The sequence below is a fragment of the Vombatus ursinus genome, unplaced genomic scaffold (genome assembly GCF_900497805.2).
Source record: "Vombatus ursinus unplaced genomic scaffold, bare-nosed wombat genome assembly UNPS02014798.1, whole genome shotgun sequence".
Classification (NCBI taxonomy): Eukaryota; Metazoa; Chordata; class Mammalia; order Diprotodontia; family Vombatidae; genus Vombatus; species Vombatus ursinus.
Genome location: NW_020954576.1, coordinates 27,228,670 through 27,238,766, shown reverse-complemented (window position 1 = coordinate 27,238,766; position 10,097 = coordinate 27,228,670). Strand labels below are relative to the sequence as shown.

Here is a 10,097-nt window from a genome sequence, read left to right as displayed (position 1 = left end):
CCAGTTCAGATGCGTGAGGTTCAAGGGTCAGCCACTTCCTTCATCCCCTCTTTGTTTGTATAGCCCTCTATTTGTTACATGCTGACATGAGAGATAATTTTCTTCACCCTTCCTTTCCCTGTCTAGCATATTCCTTTACAATCATTAAAACAGAACCAATTCCAGATCCTGTCTTAAAAACTCCCTCTATGACCCCAACAATAATAGAGTTCTAAGGGGTAGGTGTATCATTTCTTTATATCAGAATGTAAACAATTTATCCTTGTTTTGTCCCTTATGACTGCTTATTTATGTATACCTTTTTATGCTTCTGTTGACTCCTATGTTTGTATTTCAAAGTTTGTATGCAGCTTTGGTCTTTTCATCAGGAATGCTTGGAAGTACTCTCACTAAAATACCATTTCTGCCCCTACCCCTATCTAGGATAATACTCAGTTTTGCCAGGTAGGCTATTCTTGTTAGAAAGGCTTTGTTTTGCCATCTGAAATATTGTATTTTCAAACTCTCCACTATGAATGGTGGTGGCTGCTAAATCATGTGTGATCTTGACTCTTTGATACTTGATTTTTTTTCTGACTGCTTATACTATTTTTCTGTTTGACCTTGGAAGCTCTGGATTTTGGTTATAATGTTACTGGAGTTTTCAATTGGGAGTTTCAGGAGGTGACTGGTAGATTCTATTTTCATTTCATTTTTCTATTTTTTTACTTGGCCCTCTGATTCTAAGAGATTGGCTAATTTTGCAATTTCTTGAAAGATGATCTTTTTTTGGTCATAGATTTCAGGTAATCCAATGGTTGTTAAAAATTTTTTTTGTCTGTTTTCCAGGTCAATTCATTTTGCTATTAGATAACTTAAATTTTCTCTTATCTTTTCAGTGTTTTGTCTTTAAAAGTTCTTTTCTCATGGCTTTTGGATCAAACTCCAGTCCAACTTTTAGAGATTTTTCTTGGGCCAGGTTTTGTACCTCCTGTGCCAAGTTACTAATTCTATTCCCAATTCTTTGTTTCATGGCTCTCATTTCTATTCCAATTCCAAAATAAGTGCTCTTATTTTGCTAATAGAAACATTAACAAACTTCTTGATTGAATCTGCATTGGTAGAACAACAGGGCTTTGCTATACCAATGAAATCCCAGGCCTAAAAAAAAAAAAAAATGATATTCATGGAACAGCTGAAAGAGTGCTGAACCTAGGACCATGTGACTTGGGATTCCAGTCATTGATCCAGCACTTACTAGCTGGTTAAATCACTTAATTTTTCTGAACCTGTTTCCTCATCTGTAAAAAGGGATCAAAACAATTGCAAGATATAAAATTAATGTGTATTATGAACTTTGAAGAAAAATTCAAGTGTTATTTTTACTCCCTTGACTTCCTGTTAAGTCATCCACCCCATTTTCTGATTCTGTTCTCAGTTCCCTCATGTAGTTCTTTGTGCTTTCTGGAACACAAAAAGTGAAGAGTCATTGTGTGACACATTAAACTCAATAAGCTGGAGCGGAAAGACCAGTTAACTTGCCTGTTAAAAAAAAAAGTTGGAGGAGATTATCAGACAAGTTGTAGTAAAAGATGTGTCAAGGCTCCTTCTTAAAACATTCCTGCTTTGGAAACAATTTTTTGAGTGGTTGGACTACACTGAAGAAAACAGAACACTGAACATTGCTTTTCTGGGGGTTATCCAAACTGGGGACAGAAATGGCAGACATGCTTCAGCCCTGATCTAATAATATCACAGGTTCTATTTCCATACTGTTTTATCATTCTCTTCAGAGGGCTGAGGGAAGCAAGTTTGTTTGATGGGGTTTCAATAAAATCCCAAGAAATGTTTGTTTAGAAGGAGTAGATGTATTTGTACTTCTACTCCACAGATTTAATCTGGGCACAGATAGAAAGATAAAAGAACATTTTCTTAGATCCTATGTAACTCTGGCTTTCGATCTTTTTCTCCAAAGCACATATTTACTCAGTACAACAGTTGTCTGTTAAGAGACAAGACAGACCTTAGTGGTTACACAGTTATCAAATGAACCACATATGTCACAATCTAAACACTAATTCCAGAGATGGAAAGATTAAACATGCAACACGTGTTAAAATAAAGCTGTTCTAAGCAATCTAATTTGAAGCCGATGGTCACAAGTTCATAGAATTTTGAGCTTGGAAGGAACTTTAGAGGTAGTCTAGACCAATCCTCTCCACAGATTTCAGAGATGAAGAAACTGCAAGCCTAACGAAGGAAGTGACGTGACCAAGGTTACATAGATTCTCAAGACTTCTGATCGCAAATCCAGGTTCTTTTCCATTATGCCACGCTTAAGTTCAGTCCTGCATCTAACTCTGACCAGCAGGCCCCCACCTTACAACTGCACTGGTCATAGCCTAATTAAATCTACAAAGGACTAACTGATTTTAAAAAGCTTTTACTTTGATTCATATTATACTTTCCATCTTCCATACCTTAAATCTTGCTCTTAATCATTGACAAAATCTGAAGATGTCATGGCTGAAAGCCAACAGACCCATATGCAGAAAGGTTTCAAATTAAAGAGAACAAAGTTTACTCCTTATCTTAATGGAAGTGTTTTCCTTGCCTCTTGGAAGAAGAGTAGTTTAAGTTGATTACTTAAATAAAAACATATACTATATTGTACAGGCTCCTCTCCTATGATGAAATCTCTTTGAAAGGAAATATATATATATCTCTTTACACTGACAAACCATATGAAATTACATAGAAATAAATTTATTAAGCCTTTTTTTTTTTTTTTTTACATTTCTGTCCATTCAAAGATGTTTTATTCACTGTTCTGTTTGTCTTAGTCACTTTATCATTTTCTTTTCATCTTCCCAACAATGTGTCATCTTTATAACCATTCAGTGAGATTATACTAGAGCTGGGGAAAATGTGTGGCCAATATAATACTATGACTCAATGATAACTACAGTAATGCAAACAATACAAATCACAGAATAGATAAACTTTAGGCTTAAACAATACTCACAAAGAACAAAAAAAGGAGAGGGCAGGTAGTGTCCCTGTTCACCTCTACTTTAAATCATTTAGAGAAAAATGTCAAAACTTGATGGCTGTCAGAATCCTTCAAGGTCAACAACTTTTCCTTTCACCCAATCCATAATCAAGTTTCTTTTTTCTCTACCTGATCATTTCATTTAGGACCTCTTTCCTTCCTCCTTTTCCTCTCTCTCTCTCTCTCTCTCTCACACACACACACACACACACACACACACACACTTCCAGTTGGGGTAGCAGTTTTCTTTAGACAGTATGCTAAACCTGAAGTAGCTCCTTACCAAAGATCACTTTCCGCCTCCAAATTTGGAAATCTAGGTCCCCTCCAAAGGCGGGATTGCCTCAAAATTTACAATTTATAAAGCACTCATAGATAAATTTCATTTGATCTATTTCAACCATGTGAGAAAGGCAGGGCAGATAATAGTTCCAGGTTACAGGGATGAGCAAATTGAGATGTGGAGAAGTTCTGAGTGACTATCCAAAGTCTTAACAAATAGGGTGAGGACCAGACCTCAGATCACTATCTTAAAACAAAACTTTTTCTAAAAGAAAAATTGTTCCAAAACTAAAAGGCTCTTCCGTTGGAAGACAACTCATCTATAGTTAGCAAAAGTAAAATAGATTCAATTGAAGAAACAAAGCATAAACATATAATCTATTTCATTTTGATTCCTTTACTTTCCAAAAAGGTAAAATGCTTGACTGTTGCTGCATAAAATTTCAGAGAAATAAGGGGATCCTCAGCAGTTGTTTATGTTTACCATTTGGTATTAAGCAGCTCACATTTGAAACCATAGCTGTGTCTGGACCATCTTAAAAAGGCAAACTATCAAGCGAAAATGTCAAGGTCTTCTTTGCCATATAGACATATGATGTGACCAACACATTCTTCCACAGACCGAAATACAGAGAGTGACACCATCAGCTGAGGGATTGCCGAAGTTTTTCATACATTATTTGATCCTAAAGATGCCACAGAGAGCAAAATAAAGAGCGTTAGGTTATTGCTGTGGAACACTGACACTACCTGTTCTATTCTCTAACCTCATACATGTACCTTTCCATAGGGATCCCAAGAGACCTTTAGAGTTGTTTGTGTAAAACACCGTGGTAGAAAGTTGTCTTTTGATCTAGTTAATAAAGTTTTTGGGGGAAAGTAAAATTACAAACTGTATAGAGTAAGGACTGGGGGAAAGTAGCAGAAATGGTGATTGTGGCCACATACTAATAGCCAAATCAATATGGTATGTCCCTGGCATTGAGTTGAATCTCTGATGCTTTCTCTTTCTGCCGTATTCAATCTGATTTTGTTTTCTACTAGCACCCTGATGCTAAATTTCTACCCCAGGAAGGCAAATGAATATTTAACAAACTAGCTTCAGAGAGGGTGAGCAGCAATAGTTGCCTGGAGACTTGGCCTAGCGTTCTGGGATTTTGCCTGCATGGTGTGGTGTGCCTAAACTATAGCCCTATAGCAACCCAAGAGATTGGTCAGGGTAAGAAGTGCTAAATTATAATCCCCCACAAGGAGGCTGGAGACGACTCCTACATGCTCATTCACACTTCAATACCACCTTGCCCTTTGGGCAGACACAATTCTCAGACGCTTGGACCAGCACGTGCAATCCATGTGCAGTAAGTACACAAGCTCCTTATGATGTAGTGCCTGTTAGAGATTATTTTGGAACAAGGTACTCCAGAGCTAATGGAAGCGCTGGCTCGCTTTCCTGGTCTTGAATACGGATTTGGCTAGGTAATTGCGTCTGTAATGAAATTTTCAAGATGAAGAGTGTAACTACGAAAGCAATCAATGTTAAACAATCTCAAGGGTGCAGAGGGTTAAACTGTCAATTACATTTTCCTGCTAGACTTGGCAAAGTTATAAAAAGTAGCTGTCCTGATTTTCATAAAAATATGACGTAAGGCTTGTGGGGTACGATGAATTAGTCTACCAATTGTAAGTTAAATTTCTGGAATAAATAACAAATAAGTATTATATCAATTCTCAGTTGTATATAACTTTTGACTTTTCAAATAAAAACTACCCCCACATATCATTTTCCCTGGTGGCCAATTCCACAGACTCTCCCATTCCCTTATTCACAAAAAAGAAAAAAACCCCAACCAATTAACAATCATTGCTTTTCTCTTTCTCTCTCCCACACCATTCCGCAGCTGACCCTTCCCACCCCCCACTGAAAAAAGATAAGAAAAGAACAAGAAAATACTCATAACAAGCATGCATAGTCAAAAGAAGCAAATTCCCTCATTGGTCACATCCAATTTAGAGTCCATCCTACCTCTGTCAAGAGGTGTGGAATCTGCTTTATCTTTGATCTCTGGCATTCTGGTTTGTCTTGCATAAGACAATAAGAGTTCTGGAGTCTTTCAAAATTATTTTTCTTTATAACGTTGTAGTCACTGTACAAATCACCTCACTTTGCATCAGTTCTCAGCTCATTTATTGTCATTTCAAAATGTTCCTGTGGAACATTATTCTATATGTTCACATGCAATAATTTGTTTAACCATTCTCTAGGTGGGCACTCCCTTAGTTTCCAGGTTTTTGCTATTATGAAAAGAGCTGGCATAAATATTTTTGCACATATGGGTCTTTCCCCTCTTTCCTTCCATCCCTTATTCTGATCAACTGAAGGAGCTCCACCCTCTAGGTAAATACTCTAGATCTTCACATTAGCATTCCAGTTAAAACCTTGCAACGATTTACATGAATCAATCAATCAATCAATATTAAGTGCTTACTATGTGCCAGGCACTGACTTAAGTGCTGAGGATGAAAAGAGAGGCATATAATAATTCCTACCTTCAAGGAGCTTAAAATCTAATGGAGGAGACAACATGCACCCAAATATATATATAAAGCAAGCTACAGATAGGATAAAAAGGAAATAATTAACAGAGGGAAGGCACTGGAATTAAGAAGGTTGGTAAGGTTTCTTGTAGAAGATGAGATTTTAGTTGGGACTTAAAGGAAGTCAGGAAAGAGGAGGGAAAGAATTCCAGGCATGGAAGACAGAATGCCTGGACCTGAGAGATGGAATTTCTTGTTTGTGGAATAGCCAGGAGGCTGGTGTCACTGGATTGAAGAGTATGGGTCCAAGAGTAAGAAGACTGGAAAAGCAGGAGGGGGCAAAGTTATGAAGGGCTTTGAATGACAAACAGGGCATTTTGTATTTGCTTCCGGAGGCAATAGGAAGCCATTGGTGTTTACTGAGAGAGGGGCGGGGTGTATGACTCGATCAGACTTGTTAATTTTAGGAAAATTACTTTAGTAGCTGAATGGAAGATGGATTGGAGTGGGGAAGAGACTCAAGACAGGCAGATCCATCAGTAGTTCACTGCAATAATCAAGGTGTGAGATGATGAGGGCCTGCACTAGAGTGGTGCCAATGTCAAAAGGAGGCATAATGGAGAGATGCTGCCAAGGTGAATGTGATAGGCCTTGGCAACAGTGTGGATATTGGGTGGGGAGGGAGAAAGAAGAGAGAAAGTAACCCTTACCCATGGCAAGTAATATATGAATACAAACTAAATAAATACAAAATAGTTAAAGGGCACTAGCAGTTGTGAGGAATCAGGGAAGACGGACCTTGAGCTGTGTCTTAACAGACTAGAGGGATTTTATTAGGCAAAGTTAAGGGAGCATATTCCAGGCAGGGGATAGCCAATGAAAAGGCACAGAGATAGGAGGGGAGGTAGGTGCAAGGTTATAAAGGGTTTTTAAAAGCTAGACAGAGAGGGCTTTATATTTAAACCTCAAGGCACTAGGAGCCACCTGAGTTCACTGAGTAATGGAGTGATGTGGTCAGATCTGAACTAGAGGAAAAACTATTTTGGCAGCTTTGTGGGGAACTGACTAGTATGGGGAGAGACTTGAGACAAGGAGATGAATCAGGAAGGCACTGTAATAATCTCGGGGGGAGGAGGTGAGGGCCTGAATTCAGTTGGTTGTTGTGTGATCAGAGAGAAGGGGTCAGATGTGAGACACGGAGAGGTTAAAGATTAGGAGTGTGTTGAACTGATTCTGGAAGGGGACTGGAGAGCCTCCTTCCCTAGGACAGTGTTACCAATTCCAAAGACTAGGGACCTAGCATTTAAGACAAGAAGTTCGGCAGATATTTAAAGCTTGCTTTGTATTTCCACCTAGTCTCAAAAGCTAAGTTCCATTTAACCTCCTTCCTTTGTCCTCCCACGGTTAATAAAGGCATTCATTCTCCTTATATATTAACTTACCCTTAACAATCTAACCAAGGCAAAGCTCTCTGAGTGTGTACACGTGATGGCTAACATTCCCTGGTGGGCACAACTAGATCTTTATGAGAACTTAGGGCTCTATTTTTTGCTACTGTGTAAGACTTGACTGAAATTGATTTTGGATATTTGATAAATTTACTAAAGTCTAGATCTACCCTCAAAGGAAAGTGAATTTTTTTTTTTTGGCCACTACTGGAAAAAGTTAATGCCCCCAAAGAAGAGTTACAGATTTCAAAGACAAGCCACAAAGAAGAATTCTAAAAATGTTCTGAAAACAGAAATACCACTGGAATAAATGTATAGCTAGTTTAGCCATCTAAGCTCTGGTATGTTTAGTTAAAAAATTAGTCACTTTATTGTTAAACTTTCCAGGTAAAAGCTGTATGTCCCCCAAATCATCTCCCAATGATATTTATAGTTGGTATCTAGATTACTGGGATGGTAGATTTCTCCAACCATAAACAACCTATTATAAAGGAACTGAGGGTGGGAGTAGACAGGGGAAAAATGATGACTTTGATCTGGCTGTTTTTTCTCCCAGTAATACCTATGTTACAGAATTGCTAGGCATAGATAGCTCCTTTAGGGGGAATACATAGAGTGAGCAGGTTGTGTGCCTAACCTCCTATAAATAATTAATGTATTAGGGATAAAAACTCATTGTGGGTTTCATTACAGATTAATGATAAAGTCATATACCAAACATTTAGTGCCAGAGCAGTTTTCTGGATGAATGGTTGCCTGCTGCAGTGAGGATCTGACAGGATAGGAAAGAAACAAGGGTGACAAAACATGCTATAATTTATCTGTCCAACAAAATCCTACATGTTAAACCATCAGGATCTGGTCTAGTTGGAAGCTTAGAAAAAAGATGGCATGATACTATCTCTGAATTCAAACAAATATATAAACACATATCATATATGTCTTCTAAGATTACTTAAATCATAAGTAGTCCACTGGTCAAAGGTCCCAAAACTAGAAGAGCCTGAGTCCCACAGATTCGTATCTATAGGGAATCAATAAGATACAGAAGAAGGAGCTAAGAGGAAGAGAATCTTTGCCTTATGGTCTTTATCTTCTAAATTAAACAAAATGGCAATGTGATGGAGGATCTGATGAGTAAAATGCCAACTCTCTGCATGTGAGCTCTGCCTCAAAACAGCAATAGACTGTGCCGGTCATAGAGTAAATGCCATTATTGTTCACAGCTACACAGATGCCATAAGATGAAAGAAACTTGCATCACGGGAGAGAAAGAATTAGTTGAGGCTGAAAGTTACCTAGAGAAAGGGGCATTTTACCCAGTTCATAATAGTATGGGGGCCAGTACTGCTCAATAGACTCTGTAATAGGACACCCAAGCTTTTTTCTTTAGCTTGGTTTTTAGGGACAGAGGAAGTGTACAATACTATTCAACTTCTACAGATAAAAAAAAGCATTAGGCCATTCCCTCAAATCAAATAAAAAGGGAAAATGACTCACATGAAGTCAAGTAAAATCCCACATGTATATAAATATTTATAGCAGCTTTTTTTGTGGTTACAAAGAACTGAAAACTAGGGAGGTGCCAATCAATCAAGGAATGGCTGAACAAATGATGGTAAATGAATGTAATAGAATACTATTATGCCATCAGAAATGATAAAAGGGATGGTTTCAGGGAATTCTGGAAAGACTAGTATGAGCTGATACATAGTGAAACGAGCAGATCCAAATGACAACACTGTAAGAACAGACAACTCTGAGATCTCTGATCAACATAAAAACCAATTATGATTTCATAGTACTAATGATGAAGAATATAACCTACCTCCTAAGATGATACACTCAATATGGAGAATGAAATACATTTCTGGAATGGACAATGTGGGAATTTGTTTTGACTATGTGTGTATACTACAAGGGTTTAGGTTTTGCTTTTCCTTTTTTTCCTCTAGAGGGGAAGGGAATGAGAAAAAAATAAGTATTTGTTAATTGAAAAAGTTTTTTTGAAAAATTTTACAAAAAGGCATGTGGAGTAAGGGAGCAGTGAGAGGGCCTCCACATTATATCTCTCATCTCTGTGGCTTTGCATAGGTTGTCCCCTTGGCTGGAATGTTTTCCATCTCCTCATGTCTGGCTCAAAGAATTTCTAGCTTCCTTCAAAGTTTATGTGAGGACCTACAGGAAGCCTGTTGTGATCCACTAGTTGCTAGTGACCTCCCTCCCACATTTTCTTTGTGATCTTCTGTTTTCAATTTTCCAAATCTTGTCCTCCTCCCCAACCCAAAAGAATGTAAACTTCTTGAGGTAGGAACTGTTTATTTTTGCCTCACAGTGCCTGGAACACAGATGCTTAAAAAATGTTTGTTGCATCTTGGTGCAATCTCTTAAATGAGAAGGAAGAAATTTCCTGGCCTGGAGTCTGGAAGACCCATCTTCCTGAGTTCAAATCTGGCCTCAGACTCTTATTAGTTGTGTGACCCTGGGCAAGTCATTTAACCCTATTTTCCTCAGATTTTCCCCTATGTAAAATGAGCTGGAGAAAACTTCAAAGAGTCAGACATCACTGAAATGACTGAATGACCACAGAGGGTGAGAAAGGAAATTCCAGGAATAGGAAAGGAGGAGATTCCAGCATGAACAAAAGCACAGGAGGAGTTAAGAAACTGTAGGGTGTGTATTGGGGATAATAAATATCTTAACTGACTAGAATACTGAGAAAAGTACAGCTAATTTGTTACCAGGTTGTACAGGGCCTCGAATGACTACCTAGCCATATACTATCTGCTGCCACTGAAGCT

At 38.1% G+C, this 10,097-nt stretch overlaps 1 protein-coding gene across 1 annotated transcript in view; it reads right to left on the bottom strand.

The window, feature by feature from the left end:
• Positions 1-2,755: 2,755 nt before the first annotated feature.
• LOC114049812 (nuclear valosin-containing protein-like) overlaps positions 2,756-10,097 on the bottom strand; it is a 93,183-nt gene continuing 85,841 nt past the window's right edge. Inside the window, exon 23 of the mRNA XM_027871225.1 lies at positions 2,756-3,999. Coding sequence (XP_027727026.1) covers positions 3,958-3,999 — 42 coding nt within the window. The 3' untranslated portion in view covers positions 2,756-3,957. The remainder of the gene's footprint in view (positions 4,000-10,097) is intronic.